The sequence below is a fragment of the Apostichopus japonicus genome, chromosome 3 (genome assembly GCF_037975245.1).
Source record: "Apostichopus japonicus isolate 1M-3 chromosome 3, ASM3797524v1, whole genome shotgun sequence".
Classification (NCBI taxonomy): domain Eukaryota; kingdom Metazoa; phylum Echinodermata; class Holothuroidea; order Aspidochirotida; family Stichopodidae; genus Apostichopus; species Apostichopus japonicus.
The window spans coordinates 8,778,258-8,801,642 of NC_092563.1; the positions used below are offsets into that span (position 1 = coordinate 8,778,258).

The window sequence follows — 23,385 nt, forward strand, 5'->3', positions numbered from 1 at the left end:
AAAACTTGTCGAACTGAGGACATCCCGAATTTGCTCATATCTGCGTCCGCACTATTCATGAAATTCATTTTTTTTTTAGTGGTACCACGTGGTTCAAAGTGTAAAAGCTTAAAGTGATAAGAGACTGCTATAAGCCGTAATGTTTGATTAATATAGAAGACATTTGTACTTAAGTGGATTAGACTAGTTCGGTATTTATTGATACATATTTCACCGATATTTTTCCTGTTTTGAAACTGATGTCGTAAAAGATATAAACCGTGGCAGCACACCTTGACGTGTGGAGGTGCTCTATGATCAAGGAATGACCTTTAAGTTGCTAAATATCGACTGGTTGCTTTCATGTCTGTTCAAAATGGCGTCACGATTCCTTCAGTTAATGATAATTGCTGTGTTTGGTACTTGCATCCTAGCTGATGTATGTATGTGTGTATGTATTTTAGATCCTCCTGCTAGCAGGAACTCGCGAAGAAGCCATCATTGGCTTATCAAAGCCGCAAGCTGACCGAAGTCAGTCTCTTAGATTTATATTTAACGTCCATGTTAATGAATTGTCCATTTTTTAACAACTCTGCAACTAACTGGATGACATTAATCTTGGAGTGACACGAACAGGGGACAAGGGCGGCGGAACCGGGGGGGCACAGGGGGCACGTGCCCCCCCCCACTTTTCCTCAGGATAAAAATGTGCCCTTTTTCTACATATATTGAGGTGTCTCAAGTTAGCAAGAGGCCAGGGAACCAGAATGAACACTCGGGAAGGGCCGTTTCCGGCCATCTGTGGGGTTTGTAAAACCAAAAATTTTCTTGTACGCTCCGCGCCAACCGGTGGTGGCGCTCCGCTCAGATAGTCGTGCATACAACTTTGCTAATCCTGGCTACGCCCCTGACTTGTAATGAATTTCTGTGGGTCAAACTCAGAGCTATTTCGAATGGAAAAAAAAATGTTAAGATATTAACAAGAAATAAACTCTAATTCGGAAGATTTCTACAATAGCAACTAGCATGATTTCACCTCATTTTTGTCTCAAAAGAAAACTTGCTCCTTGTTTCCCAATTTGCACATTGGATATTGCAGTGCTAGTATGCATACTTTCCTTGAGGGGGGGGGGGGGGCGTTGATGGAGTGATGTGTATACGCAAATAAGATAAAACAATAAGAGTTATAAAGGGTACTAAATATAAGGCTGCATCAGTCCAATCGAATTTTTGAAAAGTGCCCTTTGATGTCGGTGCCCCCCCCCCCCCCAGATTAAAAGTGCTTCCGCCGCCCTTGACAGGGGACCTTATGATTGAAAGGCACCGGCGTTAACCACTGAGCTGACACTCCAGCATGTATGGATGCTGATGTATGGATGTAATATAGGTAACCATTGCAATTACAATGAATTAATATAAACAGGGAATAACTGTGATTCTCAGTATTATTATTCCATTACATTGCACAGAAATGAAATGAAGGTTAAAGCGTTAAATTCAACCTTGCAGCCCTGTGAAATCATTGCTTAAATCAGAAGCATATATAATCCATCATCTCTATGATCTATCGATGTTTCCCCTCTGTTGAACATTCCACTGACTTTAGATGATGCATGCAAGAAGTACATACGCCACAGCGCCTTTCAATTGTCTCAGAGAAATTAAAATAGTTCTATCAAAGTAACAGAATTAAAACTCTCCCTGAAGTACAAACAGTTATAACGACTGGTGAAATAAGCAGTGGGCTATATGCCACCCTCGTCTGTCAATTCAGAATTTGTTTATGCAAATGAAATTCTAACTGGAGAATGCAGTGTAATACAATTCCCACAGCAACTCAGTTTTCCGCTCTTGAAATGTCACAGAATTTCCAATTATTCATTGCGAGGGATTTAGAAGAAAAGTAAATTCGGGAAGAGGGACAAATTCTGGACTTAGCTGATGTATCTTATATTCAGTCAATATTAAAAGTGACTTAGAAATGAGAGAATCTGTCGAGAATCGGCGAATACAAGTTTTAATTAAAGGATGAATATTTACATCATTATAACATGCTGAGATTTGATTAATGAGCTTTTATACCACCGTGGAACACAATGACATGTTTTAAAGGTGCATGAATGTTGCCCAAATGTCCTTTAATATTTTACTTGAGAGAATAGCTGCGTGCAAGAACAATAACACAGAACATGAAATACACTCCACATTCAGTGTATGGGTTATGGCTATAGCTTATAGTACGCCCAAATCAGCTTGTGACGTAATTCCAAATTACTCCTTACAAGAAATAGAAGACTTTTCTTGAAACTCCCTGCTTCCGCAGGTCAATATATTGTTGGTACTGTGAATGAGATTCGTTGTACGCATGCACAGTTTGTGATTTCTATGACCCTCGAAGACACCTTATAGAAGCTTTAGCTTGACTCATCGGCAGCTAGTTATGCTCCTGCATGGCATACTAGTCATCATTGGTAGAGATCTATTGCATCAGCGTGGCTTATTAACCCTCCCCCCCCCCACCCCTTCTTCCCCGATTGGGTTAACGAATGTTAGGGACTATTAGTCTTACCCCCCCCCCCCACCCCACCCCCACCAATCCAACGTTTGGGACACTGTTCCTGGTAATTTCTGGTGCAGTGTGAAGCAGGATAGGATATAAAAGAGCGAACCTGTATACCTTTATATATCAATAGAGATCTCGGCAATGTTGCGAAAGATTGATAGAAATTTAAAAAATTTTGTCCAATATCATTGCAATAACATCTTAATAAGATAACGAAACCTGTATACCACGACAAGGACAAATTCGACTTTCGTCCCAGCTAAATTAAATATTCTGGAAAACAAGTTTGAGTTAGCTCGCCAAGGGGATTCTTTTCAATTATAATAACTGGGAGGAGCTATCTCCTGACCAACTCCCTGCTAATAATATATATTCCAAGGAGACTTTGTGCCTCGGGAGAATATTACTCAAGACATTTCATTGGTCAACAAACAGATTAATGGTGGCTGAACTTTATCGGCAAGAAATGCCTTTGTCCTAGCCTTGCATCCCTCGTCTCCAGAAAAGTATTTCGGTAATCCCTTAATTCATGCAGGTGACATTAAGTTCGCGTTTGTATCCTGATAACAGATTTCACAAGATAGTCATTTCTTCTGCTACTCTTAGTAACACATCCAAAAGATGTTCACAAGTAATCAAACATCACAAACATATCTACAAGTTCGTTAGCAATAACAAACGTGTGCAGTATATATAAATAATTATTTAGTTTTAAATATTTTTTAATGTGAAATTGCAAGATGACTTAAAATCTTGACTATACGGGTCAGTGAAGGTAAGGTCAGTGATAAACATACCGGAACCATGTTATATGTCACCGAGACGACCCTACATGAAGCTAGACACGTATAGGCGGATGATTTTCACCCTTGTTACTAGTTTGCACACGTGGAGTGACTGAACCACGGTGAAAACTACAAGAGAAATATCAAAACTAACTTTAATGTACCAACATTTGGTAAAACATGAATTTACACAAATCGATCAAAACATATTATACATAATAAGATTTCTCCTTAAAATAATGCACAACAGGAAGTAACATAACAAATAACAATTTGGTGAAATAAAACACACTAAATTCAGAGAGTAAAATCGACAACAGTTATTAGTCTTAAACAGTGGCGGAGAAACAGGGGGGTTGGGGGGTTTTAACCCCCCCCCCACTTTTTGAAGAGGGGGTTGGCCCACACAATCAACCCCCTTAGTTTTTGCCAGTAATGTTCTGTTATAGCCTATGTTATGTGCTCCAAATGGCATAATAAATCAAATTATTAATTTGAAATTGTTAAAGTCATTTCAACCTTTTACCTGGTAGGCTACATCAACAATTAACGACCGAAAACCGAGTTAGAATTGACCCACACATTATTTCTAGCCCCTTTCCCCCACCTTGCGCATTGGAACTTGTAGCTCATAGCGCTAACTTCACCCCACAACAGACATACACAAAATATCGTTTTGTTGCTGTTGAATAGCTTTGGAACTGTATACACTTGCCAACTTCAACGAGGTGAAGGAAGGAAAAGAAAAAGAAGAAAGAGAGAAAAGGAGAAAAGGATGGAGTAGAAAATACGGCAAGAAAACGGGAAGAGAAAGAGAAACAGTGACAAAATTATTCGAATTTGCAAAGCAAACAGCAGATATCACATCATATCAGTGAGCATGAAAATGGCGTTCCACGATAAACAGCCTCCAAACCATGGGCGCAGATCCTGGTGAGGACAGCGGGACGCGTCCCCACCAACTTTTTCAGTAGTGGGGACATGATATACCGTGGCCCCACCAATTTGTCTTGACCAATAGCTGCATTTCAAGTTCCCCTGTATTGAACTTTGGCGCAGTTTGATCCAGCATTGTGCAAATGACATGCAGCAGTTCTCATTTTATTGTATTTTATCCACAGTTGTTAAATATAGGACGGAAATCGCATTTGCGGCAGTCTATATTTGTTTTCTGGGAGAGGACCCCAGACCCATCGTATATACATAAGTCTACTTGGATTATTTGTCCCTGGTTTTCTTTCTGCAGACGCCCATGTATTTCTCCAAACAAAATTTCTAAGCCATGAGATCTAAAACTTAAGGAGGTTTAGGAGCATCATTAGGTCTGGGAAGTGTTATTTCCGGCGATCTGGGAGGTATATTTGCCCAAAAAAATCCCACGCTACGCGCGAACCCATGGTCGCGCTCCGCTTAGATAGTGTCATAGAACAGACACGCGTCCCCACCATTATCCAAGACTGATCTGCGCCCATGCTCAAAACTGTCGATGTGTGTAGTGTTCGGTTTCGGAAATATCTGGTGTATTTTTATTTCCTTCAACGAAATTTTTTAGTAGCCGTCTGAATTTTCGAAAATTCCCTAACCAACATTCTTCATCATACTTCATCATACTCGTGAAATTTTGACCCGTCTGTTAGGGATTGAAGGAGGTTTTTCTATATCGGTTGTCCATAGATGATATTTTGTGCAACATTATGGGTATGTTTTGAAGTGAATTTATTCACGAGAATTGTGAATTTTCAAATTCTGAACAGTGGGGCTGACGGATATTGTGGGCCGCGATGAAGAATCACCTACAAAAGCAATGATCCACAGGATAAGTGATGTAGTCGAACGTGATGTGTGACTGGTGACAATCTTCAAAAAGGTTAGATGAGAAAAAAGTATTTGGAAAAAACTTGGTTCTCAGGTAAAAGTGTACATATGGTTGGTCAGTTTCAAGCCCGAGAAGTGCCATTTCCGGTGATCTGGGGGTACCAAAACCAGAAATTTGCTTGAACGCTGCGCGCCAACCAATGGTGGCGCTCCGCTTAGATAGTAATACGCGCCCCCGGGTTAGAAAATCCTGCATACGCCCCTGGTTAAATGCAGCTTTTCAAGGCCTGGGCAGTGCCATATACTGCAATCTGGGAGGTAATATTTGCCAAAAAATTCTTGTGCACTTCGCGCCAACTTATGGTGACGCTCCACTTAGATAGTGAGCCAGCAGTTATGACTTTTTATTTCATCAATGGCCTGCAACCCCCCCCCCCCCCCACTTCTGACAAGAAATCTCCGCCACTGGTCTTAAATAACAACCTTCAACTTACTATCGTTGGTCTGGACACTGACATTTTAAAGGGAGACTTACACCTTTTGCACATAATAGTGTATGTGTATTGAAATCCGTTAAACCCATCGAGTATTACACTATTGTTACTTCGCGCCATTTATGATATATGGATCCGATATAGTGTCTGCTGTCCACACATTATATGCTAGCCGGATTAACTGTTGTATACAGAGTCGAATTTCACTGCAACCTCAAGCTGAATTTAACATCTTTACACCTTCATTTAATTCATTCGAGCAGGTTCCTCTCATAATCCGTAATGATTATCAATTATTAAAAGCGGTCTTAATGGCTCAACAAACTTAGCACCTACCCCTTTGATTCGCCAAAGGAGAGCGATGCATCCCTTAATATCGACTCTGATTCCCGTAAGGGTTTCAAATTCTCACTTATTTCTTTTGGTGTGAAGTTTACGTCTTTCCGGCGTCCGAGTTACAACGTAATTCAGGAAGAGATGAAGCTATAACACCTCGACCGTAATGTGAAATTGCCAAAATGGACGGTCTAATACAGGTAAATTGACATCGTATACGTCATAACAAGATAAACTGTTCGCACCAGTGATTCTACAGTGATAAGATATATCTGGATGGAAATATGGCCACTATACTACGGTGCTATTTATAGTTAGGCCGCAGTTCGTCTCCTTGTACGTTAATTTTGTAAATTGAATTAGAGGTATCAGGTTGTTTTGTAGGCTCACCAAATGAATTATACTATATACTTGTTTAGAATAATCATGACTTAATTAGGGAAGAGATTTGATGTAACTTAATGATTCCAGACAAACCGGACTTTCCATATTTTTTTTTTCAGTACTGAGTTTTGTTTTCGATGTATGAGCCATATTGTGTAGATGTATAGTTTTGGTGTGTATACGCGTAGGCGACTCGCATATAAGCAATGTATGCATATTGATACCTTCATTGAGTTCAAGATAACTATTGTTTTTGGTGGACATCAAAGGTCATAAAATGCCAAAACATGAAAACGTTGTAAACATGATATCTCTGTAAAGGAAACTTGGATGAATGTTAAGTATATAGACTTTTTACAATTGTTTTAGTATAGAGTCCAAACCTCATTTGAGGTCATGACCTCAAATTAGTTTTTGAGTGCAGGCTACAGCAGAGTTCAAAATGAGAGAAGCATGATATATCCAGAAATGAAAGTTTGGATCACTTTAATGTTGGGTATCAAAATGTCTCAAAATGAGTCAAAGAGATTTATTGCGTGTAGTGGAGGTCAAAGATCATTCGAGGTCAACAGAATCGTCACAAAGTGGAACATTTAAAAACGGTATCATGAAAGGCAATTTTATTTTTAAATTTATTTCCAAGTGTAAGTGCATGTTTCGTAAACTATATTCTCCATAAAAAATTCTTCACCGAGCTCCCAATAGATTCTTTGCAATTTCTATATTTCATTTGGTGGGAACTTAATCAGCATAGTTTGACGTTGTAAAGTTAAGTTTTGATACTGATCAAAAACAGAGTATGTAACCTTGGCAGGCTATGCCCTGATCCTGTATGACTGTTTGTGTGAAGGTAGATTACTTCAAATGGTTTACACTGGGAAATGCGACCATATGGTAGGTGTGCATGCATACGGCGCAAGTTCAATGATTCCCACACGACAACTACAAGATGTGTGTTACACGTGTTACTTTGCCGGTTGTATTCAACAAGTAGCCTATGCGTTTGCCATTCACGGGTAATATTAAACTCCTGCGCATAGCACTAGAAGAACATACATAATGTGAATGTGTATGGGCTGTAATAAACCAGTGCATTGCTCACGTTCATAAGAGAGCAAAACGTCACGTTTAATTGTTTAAATGTTAATTAAAATGGTTCATTCCTGAGGTGATACTAAAAACAAAGAGCAACCGTATCTCGTCTACATGTAAAAGTATAACTAAATCACAGCTACCTTCGAACTGTCAAATATTGTCTCTATCTCAATGCGGCTTTCCTATGCTTAGTTATTTTCTGTGGAGACAATTTATACCAGTAATAGACTTCGGCTTACGCATTCCGATTTCACTTTCTGCACACGTTCCGCTCTTGGCCAAGAGACTTTAGACGAACGTCTTACAAAATATAGATTCGAGAGGAAAGCTTGGAAGCAAGGGACAAATATTTATATCAAATCTCTGAGTATTTAATGCATACATAAAGCAGGGCAGATGCAATTATACCTTCTAGCTGCTGGTTAATGCAGTCGTTTATCAAAAGTCTAAATCTGCAGTGATAAACAATCTAAAATCTCTATACGGTTTCTGCAAAATTTTGTCCCTAGTAGATTTCATGGCCTCATTAATTCGATCCGTTAGGACTAAAACCGCCGTACAGAAATGTCACTTATCCAGGAGGCCGTTGTCTGTGCTAAACTTATGTATGATAACTTGGGCAGCGGATTCTCTGTTGTCTTTCACTGTGTGGGAGAGTAGAACTACCGCTATGTGTGACTACCTTGCTATTCATAATCGCCTCTTCTCATTTCCTTGTAGGCTTAGATATTATGATGACATTGTAATTTTATAACACTGAGGGGACTTTTGATGTCTTTTGCCTTCGCTTTAATGAATGTGGTTTTAATGCACCAAACTGAATATATATATATATATATATATATATATTGTGTTGGAGTGTGAAGTGACTTTGAACTATAAAATATATACGTTACTTCACAAACAGATTGGTTTTAGTGGAACGTTTCTTCATTATAATGTTGGCCAATGTTGGTTTCATGGTCGATCGAATATTAAAATCATCATCAGAATTGTTAGTTAATTAGGGAACCTCCTCTCTGCAGAGACTGAAATAATGAAACCCTGGCAAGCCTTATGCTCTTGTTATATGATATTACAACGTAATTAATTTCGTGGTAGGTAAATGACATCACTTCTTGGTGATAATACAGTCATTGTGCATGGTATACGTAACGACAATAGTACTGACAAACCTTTCGTTTCGAATACCAGCTTCCATGTTGAATTGAATGGAAGGTTAATAGTACTTAACAACCTGCTTGGCGAATATCAAGATTTCAATTAAGTTGATGATTTAAAGTTGTTATCTCATGCATTTACGTAACCACAACCCGCAACTTTAAGCTACAATTTATTGCTGGTATAGATATCTCTATTGGATTATTTTAGCACGGTCAGCATTACGTGACAACACATATCGTTGTCGACTTATTTATTTTAAGATTCCATAACCTACCTCGGAGTTTTTCACATACGATACTTGAAGGAGGGAGTATAACTAGTTTGAGTTGAGAGACAATTTGTTTGGGGAGCTGAGAAAATTTTATCTCATGGGAGAGGGAGATGATCAAATAGATTGAATTTTTATTTTAAACACAAGGACAGCCTTTAAAGCAGCATTTTGCGTTTTGTCGCCGTTTTCCACTTTTTTTATGTCCATCGACTTTTTTACATATATCAATCACAAAACAGCAAACTAAGATATTAGCCAAGTTTTTTTTCCCTGCCAAAAGCTTTAATTGGCGAGTATTTAGGACATTTGCAGATAATGAGAAAAATGTCCACCACGTTTAATATTAATCTCATACAGTTCCCCCAACCCACTAGTTTGAATTCAACCAAACAGAGATGCCGGATTAGTTATGAGCCGTTGCTAAAAATAGATTCAAAACGTCGAGTTGGTACAACCAGCGAGCTGGACTCTAATACAGCCCCCTGGTACAACTGCCATAGACAATCTACACAAATCAAGCATGGTGTTGTATTACGTAGGCCTATTGGTCAATGACGTTCGTATAGTGTTTAAATGTTCATATTATGGGCGAGGTTTATTTGGATCCCATAACGGAAAATATCTTCTAGAATAAAAAAGGTTGAAAGTTGTATATTTTTCGACTTTTATGCCACCATTAGAAGTAAGATTTGAATAGATACGCTAGTTATTTATGTCGTTATGGCATCGTGGAATCAGTGAGGTTAAGAAAAACCATAGAAAAGGACGCAAAATACTGCTTTAAGTATTGTTGATGCTGCAAGATGTCTTTCAACAAATCCAATAAAGGGTCTTTAACAGTTTTCATGCCAGGAAGCTAATTAACACTATACGTTATTCTCTCTTTATATGCTAACTTACAGTTCCACTATTACTGCCCTTTCTCGGCGCGTCCACATGTAAGAGTTTAATGACGTTACTTATTTTAACCAGTCATTTGCCTTAACAAATGTAATCATCAACTTGGAAGTTATAGTTTTACAGGCGTATTACTTATTCAAACCCAGTTATATTTAAAGGTATTTTCCGTTGTCACGAGCCACGATTTACTAGAATATTTGACGTACCAATAAGGTATATCCTCACATATGACCGTTGATGATTTAACCCTATAGGAAAATTACAAAGCGGCAACTACAATGGCACTTCCTGAACCAAAGAGGATAGTGAGCATGGAGTGTCAGGGACGGGATATAGAGAGGTGGGGGAGGGTGGGGCATGGGGAGGCTCGAGGAATCTCTCAAAGTATACATTTAGGGAATTGTTTATCTTTCCCTACAAGGATGCAACCTCTTCAACTAAAGTGTTATCCCTTTGTAATATTTGTTAAGCATTTTAATCTTAAGCAGTCAAACTTACGAGAGTTTCCTTATCATTTAAAATCATTTATTCAACTAGATATTAAAGAAAAAATCAAAATAAAATAAAACTGTTAGCAAACTGCTTATCCACTAGAGAGCCTGTGTAGGAGAATGTATAATGTATAAAAGTAAGTTGGCCAACTTACTTTTATACAGATATTAAAGTATTTACAGTAATTTGGCATTCTGCTGGTGTTTCAATCCCAGTAATTTGCACGATCAGATAATATAAATGTTTTCAGGAATGCACCAGCATAATCGCGGGACAGACATCAATGTTTCTTCCTATAAACAGAGAAATTCGCAGAACTAACTGAAAGTCAGCTTCGACAAGAAAATGTCCTTCAAGTTCGGAACACAATATATAACAATCGTCTAAAAATTATACATAATCCAGTACAAAACTCAACGACGAGACCGTGTATGCCATGAGTTCGCATATGTTTAATATTTAATATTTCATTCCGTACATTTGGGAGTTGCTTATTAACTCGGCAGATATACGTTTGTCATATCAAAGACCAAATTTGAATATTTGCCAACATTCGCCAAGTTGTCGAGAATCGGTCAAAACGGTGTTATTAAAGTTATTAATAAGTGCCATGTATGTGATGACGTTATAAATATTAAATAGCCCAAACGTGTCAAAATGGTTAATATCCAAATATAAAATTAATGAATAATATGGTAATATGTTCCTTGCACGATTTGATTGACAGTATAGTACGTGGTGGACTATGGCAAAGTGTTAACTAGTCATAAGAATGGACTGAAGTTATTAAAATCTACACGGTTAAAGGCAATAAGTAGTTATTGAGTTTACTCTGTCATAATTAAATGTCAGCTAAAAGCTAATACTTGTCGAGTTTTGCAATAACTCTCTTTTTTTCCCTATTTTTGCAGGCAATGGTTTCATCGAAGGAAAAGAATTGAGAGAGTTTTTCACGGAATTGGTGGAGTGCCATGACAACCCAGAAGTGAGTTACTTAAATGATGCAGTGTTAGCCAGTAATTTGTCCTTTAAGCGCCGTCTGACTTATTATTGCGCTTTGTCGCCATGGTGATATCACATGTGGTATATGCTTCATGTAATGTCAAACCGTACTATTCATTATGTGTGCTGTCTATACTGTTATCTGATAACGTGTGATGTGAAGTCCGAGGTGTTTATGTCACGTGATAAAGTAACATTGCGTGCCAGTTCGACAGTATATCATTGTTTGTTATAAGTCATAGTGACGTCACATCTTACCTTATCTCAGTCACATCTTATCGTGGCGAGTTGTCTCATATATATTCTCTGGAATGCGCCGAGGATTATGGAACTCGCCCTTCATGATTAAACTTCGACGTTAAACGTCAAACCTGGCGACTTTATGAAGTGTTGAAAGTTCTCGTACAATTAAGTTTGGCAGCGTAGAATGTCCTGTTTGAAGTAAACTCACTACTTATCGCTAACATCAGAAAGTCGTGTGATGTTGCGCAAGCTTAAATATACACCTTGTCACTTGGTTAATACATATCAAAGAACGTAAACAGAGCGTGAAGTAATAACTTTCATTACATGTTTCAACAGTCACCTTTTCGCCCATGAATACACAATTTATAAAATATTCGCATAGAAGCTATGTTCATTGAGATTTCACAAATGACTTTCGGAAAGAAAATTGGTCAGGCTAGCATGCAGGTGTGAATAGATTCATGAGAAAACAGTGGCCAAATTAGATCCGTCCATTGAGCAGGTGTGTTAGGTTATCATGTCCTACATTATATATGGAATCTGTTCTGATGATGGATCTTGTGTTTGAAAGAGAGCAGAATTGTAGATAAAACTCCCACCTTATATATATATATGTGCGGTTCAGCCTCAAAACAAGAGCATTTGCCAGCTTGATTTACATGAGCAATCGCACCAATACAAACAGAGATACGGGTTAAATGTGATTACGAATTTCTTCGATATGTTTTAATAATTTACATCTCCGTAACTCTGCTATGTTATGGTGAAATAATATTGCCGATTTATTAAATCATTCCTCATGCAAGTGTTCAAACGAGATTATATAAGAATAAAAACAAAATAAAACTGTTAGCAAACTGCTTATCCACTAGAGAGCCTGTGTAGGAGAATGTTATGAGCCAATTTTCCTTTCAATGTTCATATAGTGTCACTTTACGTTTTTGAAATAACAGGGTCGATTTCATGTCGATTCATTGTACATGATGCTGCACTGTTCTACCTTGTCCGAGTCTTAACAGCTTAATGGCGAACGAATGTGCCCGGTGGCCAGGTGTATGTACTCGTCATGCTCACCGTATGTAGTCTGCATATCAGGTTAATGTCGAATAATGCGAGCATCTCAGACTATTAATTAAATAGAAAAATATCACAACATTAACCGAGTGGGATGGGTATGTCTACTTACATTGTCGATGGTTTATTGGATATGGAGAAACATGAGTGGTGATTTGGGTACGCAGTGAAGGGTGGGGAGAGGGTGGGGGTTGGGGGGTTGGTGGCCGCTCCTCCGTCATCAGTCGGGGTGACGTTCAGTCTGGGGAAAACGTTAAGTCGGGGGGGGGACGTTCTGTCTGGGATATTTTACGTTCAGAAGGGGAAGATTTATGCACTTCTACAGCCCTGGGACGCCCTCAGTCGGGGTTGTAGGAGTTTTGGGGGTTGTACAACTCTTTTCAATCTCACACAAACGTCCAAAAGTATTTATTAGCAGAAACTTTTACATCAGATTATAGAACTAATTTATAGTCTTAAAATGCCTCAAAATGTACCAGTTGACGTGTAAAAAAACATTTTTGCGGCTGAATAAGGCTTTTTCCTTCATTTACTCAGAATATACATCAAAGGTTTATTGCATCGCGTGTAGGAAATATATCAGAAAGACAGGACCAGTGCAATTGTTGTGGATCTTAATTCAGAATATCTCTCATCGAATTTGCAAATTATATAAGTACAGTTGAAATCATCGAGTTATTCGTTGCTTCATTTACGCGCATGTATATTTTCTCCAGTTTCGTTGGAAGATTTAAATATGAATTGATTGAAGTTGGAATGCGTAAATGCCGTCTTGTGTTTACATACTGTAAATTGCCACATATAATGTTAAATATTATGTTCGATTTCCCACAATTTGTCCAGGGGCGTAATAGTATATGAAAACATCTGGAAGCAAGAAACCTACTTAGTCCTCTCCAAGATCAGGAAGATTAATTTAGTCAGGTCTAATTGAGTATTTTAAAGCCTTGACCTACATTAGGTAAAAGCCGCTTAAATAGGTTAAACTCGGTTTTGATAGGTAAAACCCGGTTTTAATACGTAATTCCCGGTTTTAATACGAAAAAACCCGGTTAAATAGGTAAAACCCGGTTTTAATAGGTAAACCCGGTTAAATAGGTAAAACCCGGTTTTAATAGGTAAACCCGGTTAAAATGGTAAAACCCAGTTTTAATAGGTAAAACCCGGTTAAATAGGCAAAACCTTGTTTTAATAGCTAAAACCCGGTTTTAATAAGTAAAACCCGGTTTTGATAAGTAAAACCCGGTTTAACATGATTGCTATTTGGCGCTCGTCATCTTCATCACAAACCCATCCTTGACGTTCTCCTCAATACTTTGGTTCCATTCTACAGAGAAAACTAATTTGAGAAAAAATGGAATAAAGAGAGACCGAATTACAAACCGTGACATTAATCTTACTGATTCTCTTAGCCTGGATCGGTGATCTTGTCATTAGTAATGTTTACATATATACAATATGTATACGCTTTACTAGTGTACCATGCATGTGCACCTAATTAGACGTCGTTGAGTTAAATTTCTAAGAGAGGTTTAATTAAGGCATAACTTCTGTTAAACCTACTGGAGCATACAATTTCGTTGTACTACACAGAGCATTTAGAGCATTTTGGGACAAATAAGTATTTGATAAAGTTCCAACAGTTTGTAGCAAATGTTTGTCTAAGGAATTATAATAAACGAGTATTTCGCTATGTTTGGTACGAAATGGAAAATTGCTCACCTAGAATTTGACATATTTTTGGTACAAGTGCATGGTTAACAATTCATCATTTTGCTAAAAGAAAATTACAATCATATCTATGAATATGTTGATTGCACTTTAACGTTTTCATATGAATCTATGAATCAATGCTATTTGGAGTTAACACTTGACAACGAGAGTTAAATACTTCTTCTATATATATATATATATAAAATATAGTTGTATATATAGGATACGCAGCCTATCCTTTATTATAATAAACATATTAGACTGCATTTTTGTTCTACTGTGTATTGTTGTGTACAGTTTTTACATTTCGGCCTTTTAAACTAGTAAACAGTCATCGCTGCATCATATTGGCCCCGACTTTTCTTCTTTTTTTTTTAATCCTGCTAAAAGTTTTTACATCTGTTCGCCCGCAAGGTTCAATCCTCCGAGTGTTTTCCAAGATTATGATGACAAAAGGAAAAATACAGCGAGAAAAAAAAGGAATTATCGAAAGATATTTTGAGTAACAACATTAATAGGAGTTGTTAGCCTGCACACAAAAATGTACTCTTATGCAAGCTATAACTGAGTTAATGTGGACAGTGCATGTTCGAATGTGTTTCGTTACTGTGCTATATTGTCATGCCCCGAAGGAGACACATCACATCTGTATATACGCACTAGTTAAGTATTGAGTCGAAGTGCACAGTCGCTTTGCAGTAAGTTAGCATATTAGATGCTTATATTCGGTGGGTGGTTACGGGATGTGCAACATTATGCTCAATGTCCTTCCATGTCGAGGCCTTCGTAGGGGAAATGTGAAAGACGATGCGCTAGGACTGATTAGCTTCAACTGCTACTTTGCCCAAAGGGCATGGAAAAGTAATTACAAACTTCTCCGAGGGATACACTTTGGACCGAATATCATATCAAGTAATGTGGACTGAACAGTCCGCATAGGGGTTATATCACAAAGAGTTACAACAACGAAAAACTCGTGTAACTCTCGGCTGCTTGACACGGGTTTTATGATCTTTATTTCTGATATAGATGTAGCTACTCATGGAATCAACATCCCCTGTAGATAGCTTCTCGTGGCTTCAAGCAAGGATTATTTCCTGTAGATAGCCATTCATGGCTTCAAGCAAGGCATATAACCTGTGGGTAGCCACTATTAGCTTCTTCTCATAAGAACCATCCCCCGGTAGATAGAGCACTAATTGCTTCAAGCAAGAACCATGTCCCGTATATAGACACTCGTGGCTACAAGTAAGAACCATCTCCCGTAGATAGCTGCTCAGTCATGACTTCATGCAATAAACGTCTCCCGTAGATAGCTTCACATTCCTTCAAGCAAGGATAAATTCCAGTAGATAGTCATTCGTGGCTTCAAGTATAAGCAAGGCATATAACCTGTGGGTAGCCACTCTTAGCTTCTTCTCATAAGAACCATCGCCCGGTACATAACCACTCATGGTTTCAAACAAGAACCATGTCCCGTATATAGACACGCACGGCTACAAGTAAGAACCATCTCCCGTAGATAGCTGCTCAGTCATGACTTCATGCAATAAACGTCTCCCGTAGATATTTTCACATTCCTTCAAGCAAGGATAAATTCCAGTAGATAGTCATTCGTGGCTTCAAGTATAAGCAAGGCATATAACCTGTGGGTAGCCACTATTAGCTTCTTCTCATAAGAACCATCGCCCGGTAGATAACCACTCATGGTTTCAAACAAGAGCCATGTCCCGTATATAGACACGCACGGCTACAAGTAAGAAACATCTCCCGTAGATAGCTGCTCATGGCTTCATGCAAGGAATATATATCCTGTAGATAGCCACTCACGTCTTCACTCAGAATTCAACTCCATTATACCTACTACTTTTCTTGGTAATAAATAGTGCCCTCACAATATATAGGAAATGTCCTGATATTTTCTTGGGGGGGGGGGGGGGACTTAAAAACGTTAAGTAATATGTAAATAGTAGAATTCGTGGTACAGAATGATTTAGAGGGTCGGATTTGTTGGGGCATTTTGAGATCATTCTCTAATCAAAGTCACATGTCAAATTGCCCTTCGGAGTCTTTCTTTGCCGCCTCAAATTGTCCGCTATAAATAGTCCCTCTTTCAAGCTGATAGAAAGGTTTATGTAGTGATTGCTGGTTATGCGGAACCTAATTCAAGTTATATTTCAGACCAGAGTATTCATCAAAGTTGTTTGCTTTATGAGTACTATCAGCTTTCTAGATGGTTGAAATTGAAATTTATTGCGAAATTTTCATTCGAAATTTGTTTTTTCCTGAGTGAAATTATTGTACATTTCACCTGTCAGATTATTACACGCAGGAACTGTATGCAAATACCAACGAATGACTAATGAGGGTTTGTGTATGCATTCACTTCTTAGACAGATTAGCCTTTCACGCTCAGATTAACCCTGGGTATTCTATTTTATCTCTTAGTTGAACTATATATATATATGTATAATATATATATATATATATATATATATATATATATATATATATATATATATATTTACTCATACATTTGTTTCATAGTTCTTCTCCAACTTTTTTTTATTATAATTATGGCATACGTGTCACCTTGTGTTAATTTAACAAATGTTGATGTTGAAAATATCTTTCAACTTACACATATGAACAAAATTTCATGATAACTCTTTTGAAAATAATTTAGGTGAGGCTCTAAGTGATAACATTACTTTAAAGATTAGTTTTCTTGCAACTATTATAATGAAGATGAATTTAATGTAGTTTTACGAGATAAAACCTACACACTCTCTGTTCTTCATCATAGTATTAGAAGATTACGCAAAACCACCGACACACATAGTTACTTACCTCGTTAATCTGGCAATTTGGTTTAATGTTATAATGTCGACAGTGATAGGTTATGGTAATGGTGATCACCTGGGTAATATTTTTTCTGGTTAAAATTTTTGTTATGTTGCTTCATATAATAAATGTGGCGGTGATGGTATACGGTATTCTTTATAAGATTATATTGTCTTCAATAATTGATTTCAGTTTATATGTATTGCTCTTGCCCCCATTGCCAGGTAGAGGATACTTGGCTTGATTTATCATACAAACAATAAACCCATATGAGTTATAGCTTGTTACCGTCACCCAATAGGACAATGGTAAACACTTTAATAATTCTCTTGAGGAATCCTTTCATACTCTCTCCATTGCTCCTACCTGTATTTTAGGGGATATTTTAATATCGAGTTATTTAAAGTTTATAAATGATCCTATTTACAATGACGTCATTACTTTAGTTATGAGTCATACTTTTTCCCTACGATTACTTTTCCAACCAGAATCAATGATCAAAGCTGTAGTCTTGTTGACAATATTTTCATTACAGTATACCAACTGATTTACTTGTCAACAAGGTAACATATGTGCGGATATCAGTGATCATGTTCCGAATGTTTGTGTTAGTCAGGAAATGGAGGAACATAATTAATGTGATAAACCAATGATTAGGATTTAGACACATATTAGTAAATTTAATGAAGCAATTGAATCAGCCGATATAGATCCTGTATATAATAGTCATGATGTTAATGCATCTTATTATTAGTTACTTGGTATTTTAAATCATAACCACATCTTATACTTTCCTTTGTCAAGAATGTCTATAGAAAAAGGTTTCATGCTAAGCCTTGGATTACCCCTGGCATTAGGAAATAAATTTCTCACTAGAATAAATTAATATCGTAAGTATATATATATAATCCTACTCATAAACATGAGATTAATCTTAATTTATATCAGATCTGCTCAATCATAATATTAATTCAATATGATAGCTTCAAGACAAACTATCCTCTAAGCAGGCATGGTCAGTAATCAACTCTATAATTAAAGGTAAACAAAAGTCTCACACCAGTGTTATCTCTATAACGGTACCACGTGTGCTGGTAATCTCGATGTAACTAACGCTTCAATGATTTCTTTTCATCTTTAGGGTATAATCTCAGTCCAAAAATAAATCCGTCATTTTCTGCCCATCCCGTATACTTGGATCAACAACTCCCTGCTTGGATTGTCCTATCTAACGATCAATTTTCCTTTCTCCTGTCTCTGATGGTGAAATTCTCAAGCTTATTGATTGATTAAAGATTGCATAGGCTCCAGGTATTGACGGTATTCCTGCATGTTAGGCTTATTAAATCCGTTCCCCATGTGCTAGCCCCTGTATTTGGTCCATATCTTAAACGATGTCTTTATATATGGGATTTATCCTAATGTTCTATAAGTATAGCAAAAGTTATTCCGTTATTCAATAAAGAGTGATACAATTTTGCCAGAAAATTAGAGACCTATAATTTTACTTCCTTCCATTAATAAGCTAGTTGAGAGTGTCATAGAGAGAAGGTTATGTGCTATTTTAAACAAAATTATATTTTTTTATAGTTTTCAGTGTGGATTTAGGGAGGCCGCTACTCAACTTGCCTTGCTTTATTATAAAACATCAAAAGTATGCGTTCTCATCTTGAGAAGGGTAAACGATATATTAGGATTATACCTGGATTCAAAGAAGTCCTTTGATACAGTTGACTATTCAAATGCTAATACATTCAATGCCTGCAATATGCTTTCCAGTTATTTATCCAACAGAAGACAATGTAATTTTGTTCATAATACATCTTCATATTATTCTGACGTCATCACTGGAGTTCCACAAGGTTCCGTTTGGGACCCTTAATCTCTTTACTTTACGTTAATGATATTCAAACTGCTGTTCCAAATGTTTCCACTCGCTTCTTTGCTGATGATACAAATGTGTTTCTTGCTGACAAGAATTGTGCTGATTTAGTTAAGAAGGCCAGCTTGACTCTCGGAAAACCTAAGGATTGGTTTGATGCAAAAAAAGTTAACTTTACACATTGGCAAAACTAGCTACACAAGTTTTCATGCTCATAATTAAAGTCATTCATGTTATAATGTTTTTCATTTGACGGTATTGACTTCTTTAAATCATCTTTTCATAACTACTTAGGATTAATTATTAACTAAAATTATCATGGGAGCAACATATTAAGGATATATGTAAACGTTTGCTTAAGTACATTGGTATATTCTATCATATCAGAAACACCCTTCCAACTGAAACAGCCATTCAAAATTTATTATTCATTTATTTATTCTAAACTTCCTTATGTAATTGAAGTTTATGGTACAGCATGTACTACTTACTTAAGTCCTCTTCAAATTTGACAGAATAGATTGATCAAGCTACTTACAATGAAACCTTGAAGGTTTTTAACAAATCAGTTACATAACCTCTTAAAGATTGAAGATATCCACTCTTACAACATTGGTGGGATTTGCATTCAAATATTGTAATGTGTACGGGTAAGTGGGCCTGACGTTTCGATCCTAGCAAGATCTTCTTCAGAGGCTGAATAACAAGAGCCCTCTATTAGTTCTTGAAATAGTGATCTTGTCCATATGAACCGCCATAAGACTGTATACGTGGTATATTAAAGCTTATAGTAACTATTTTGTAATATTTTATTTCATCTGGCTCAAACTTCTTTCTATACAATTAAATCAAATAATTCCCTGCAACCTTTTCAAACTAGTCTACACACTATGCTCATACATCATTATCGACAGTAGCAATACCCAAACCTGTTAAATAGACATGTAACGTGTGTAGTCTATATCCCCCCCCCCCCCCTCCCCCTTTTTTTATAGGAAAATGGCTTTACATTTTCTAGGACCTAAATTTTCGTCCCATAAATTCTCATTGTTATGGGATATTGGTTAGATAATTCAAGTCATATTTCAAGATGACCAGATGCTCAAAAAAATTTCAACACCTCATTTCATTGGTATAAGGATGAACACATATACATCATACTTATAAGCTACCTTCGTGTGTTAGAACTGATTGCATGTGATGTCTTGGCAAACTATTCATATTTATTTTGTTATTGTTCTTCGGATGGTCACCTACAAACGTGACTTTGACCGATACCCACGTTAGAACAAACAAATTGAAGTTTTATGTTCACATTACCATATTTACACACCGTGCCACTCTTTGTTAATCAAGTTTCATCGTTGGTTATAAGATGCCCATCTATATATGTTGGCAGTTCCAAGTCCTTTTTGATCAGATTAATCACATATATTGGGTCATATTTGTTTTCCTCCAGCCACTGTCAATCATTAAGTTTATCTGCCAGGAAAATTCTTATTTAACTGTGTTCTTCATAATTGTTGAGTGTCACCATAGGCAACGCCCTGAAAAGCAAAGTAGATATTAACCACAGTTAAGGAACGACACGAATCCTGGGATGAGCATTTGGAAGACATCAACATGTTTCTATGGTAACTCTCTGTTTCTATGGTAACTCTCTGAGATGGTTGCGATGAATATACAGTTCAATGTGGGATTGAAATGCGGTTATCAACGGAGTATGTTAAAATGTGAATGATAATGTTCGTATAATAATAAACATAAACTGCTTAACGATCCTAAGATTTATTTTTGCAATAAATTTCATATCTTCACTAATATTCAACACACGAAGATCACTTTACAAAGGAATTCATATGAGCTAGTTTAAACACGTGCTGAAATATTTATGACGCAAAAAAAAAATCGTTTTGTCCCAGCTCGCGGAGCTTGATCGCCTAACTCGTCAATATTAAAATTCCATGAGAGAAGTAAATAACCCACTAACTGGGAGGGAAATCGCCCACCCAGTTAGTGGGTTTACTGGGTGTGCAATCGCCCACCCAACGAATTATGTTGGTCTTCCCCGAAAAATGAGCTAGTCCATTGCCCATTTAGTAAATTAACCCCGAAAACATACTTTGTCGTGACGCAATGAGCGATAGGTGCTGTCCATATGGCACATTAAACACGTCAGAGTTTAATTAACTTTCTTCTTCTGATAGCTTAAGTGAATTTGACACTGCAGCTATGGTATACTATCGTAGCTTAAGTGAAATTAATTAACATATTTTGTTTTCCATAAAAACAACTTAAATATTACTGAGGTTTGTTGAACGGCGTTGAAATCACTATTGTAGTCAAATACCTTAATTATATCGAAAATATGAAAAATTAATGTTGCTCATTGCTAGCAGTAAATTAGAAAACAAACACCATCAGGGAAAAAGCAATTAAAGCTGTCCACACTGTAACTAATGCTTGTTAACTTCACTGCTGTAATATCTAAAGAACCAGAAACTAACCATTCCTACAATACGAATATTGAGAAGGCCTGCATTATTGGGTGAAATGCCATCTAAATGCAAACCAGAATGATCAACTAATCTCCATTCCAAGAAATTCAATTTACATATCATTTCAATAATTCAATTCCTTTTTTCTAACGCCGTCAACTTATGACTCTGTTTATACAGTTTATGCCATGATCAGAACGAAGGGTTGAAGATGAACCGCGGTGAAGCGTAGGTAATAGATTAGGGTAAAAAGCTGATTTCTGTTTTGACTGTTGTAATCAGTTTGATGATGAATAAAATGTCGAGAGGATATTTCCATCGATGAAGGCCGTAGACAATTTACTTTTACGCCATTCTCAGCGAATTTGAGCGCATGTGTTATCAGTTACATCAAATCAATACCGATAGGTTTGTACAATACCATTTCTTAACAAATTGCGTCACATATGACGTCACATTTCTTTTGGTGAGATATCGCATTGCCATTTCTTTTGATCAGACACATCAGTCTAGTATTCTCTAGTGGTTCTTCAGATTGTTACGCTTTCAATCATACGAGAAAAAATTAAAGGTCAATCCACGATCAAACTTACAAAAATTGCTCGTTACAATGAAATTCGATGTCCGCGTTTTCATATTTACAACAAAAAAATGTATTCATGTGTAATGTTGGACCATCGCAATGCAAACCATTGAGGTTTAAATTACTTTGCCAAGTCGATTCAATTCAATTCGGGATGTTAGTGACGTCATACTCAATAGATGAAATCGATCGTAACTATAATTTTTTAAATATATATTTTCCTTTATATGTTTGATTTTATATGTCTTTGCCGCATGTAAGACTTAAAGGGAATAGTAAGTTTTGTATTATCAACGAAAAGCTACTCAGCGGCAATAAACGGTTTTCATGTAATACAAAAAATCAAATCGTTAATTAGTGTTTATACTTAACAAAACGGACACTTGCAGATTCCCTTAATGACACTATAATATTCGATATTTGTTTTAACTTATCAATTGGCTATGTATAGTTACGTACAATCACATAATGGTATATAGTGATTAACATATTGATTAATATTTATCATATTGGTTATTGAGTAACACGGTGGTATACCCCGGTGCAACTAAGAGTCTTCTAACAATATCAATTTATAATATGCCTTGAATTATAAACAAGCTTCTGTATGTACTACGCCATATTTACTATAGCTATAATGCGTGCGTTGGATTTAGCTGAGGAGGGTAATACAGCTGCTCCACTCACCACACTTGTGAGAATATTTTAGGAAATGTGGAACTAGATAGAGACTATGGGAGCAGGTTCACTCTGTAAACAGAGTAATCCGCAAAGGTACAGTGTCATTATTTATCAGAGTGCAATGTGCTCCTCTAAGATTGAATTGCTTTTTTTATATTTTTTTGCAACTGGAAAAAACAGCTGTTAGTGAAATTAAACACTCTAAGGCAAATCGGTACTCAGTCAATTATTCCTTCTAAACAAATGAGGACTACCAGATCTAGCAACAACGCTAGAGGGACCGTTAACATTGTGGCCCTTGTTTAATCAACTGGCAACAACGCTAGAGGGACCGTTAACATTGTGGCCCTTGTTCAATGAACTGGCAACAACGCTAGAGGGACCGTTAACATTGTGGCCCTTGTTTAATCAACTGGCAACAACGCTAGAGGGACCGTTAACATTGTGGCCCTTGTTCAATGAACTGGCAACAATGCTATAGGGACCGTTAACATTGGGGCCCTTGTCCAATGAACCCTGTGCCAGATCTGTTGGCCCTTGTTCAATGAACTGGCAACAACGCTAGTGGGACCTTTATCATTGTG

General features: G+C 37.0%; 1 protein-coding gene across 6 annotated transcripts in view; it reads left to right on the forward strand.

The window, feature by feature from the left end:
• The window catches only part of LOC139962520 (calbindin-like), a 78,975-nt gene that overhangs the window by 16,359 nt on the left and 39,231 nt on the right, over positions 1-23,385 (forward strand). For all 6 annotated transcript variants that reach the window (XM_071962561.1, XM_071962601.1, XM_071962551.1 and 3 more), the window contains exon 2: positions 11,190-11,263. In XM_071962561.1, coding sequence (XP_071818662.1) covers positions 11,190-11,263 — 74 coding nt within the window. The remainder of the gene's footprint in view (positions 1-11,189; positions 11,264-23,385) is intronic.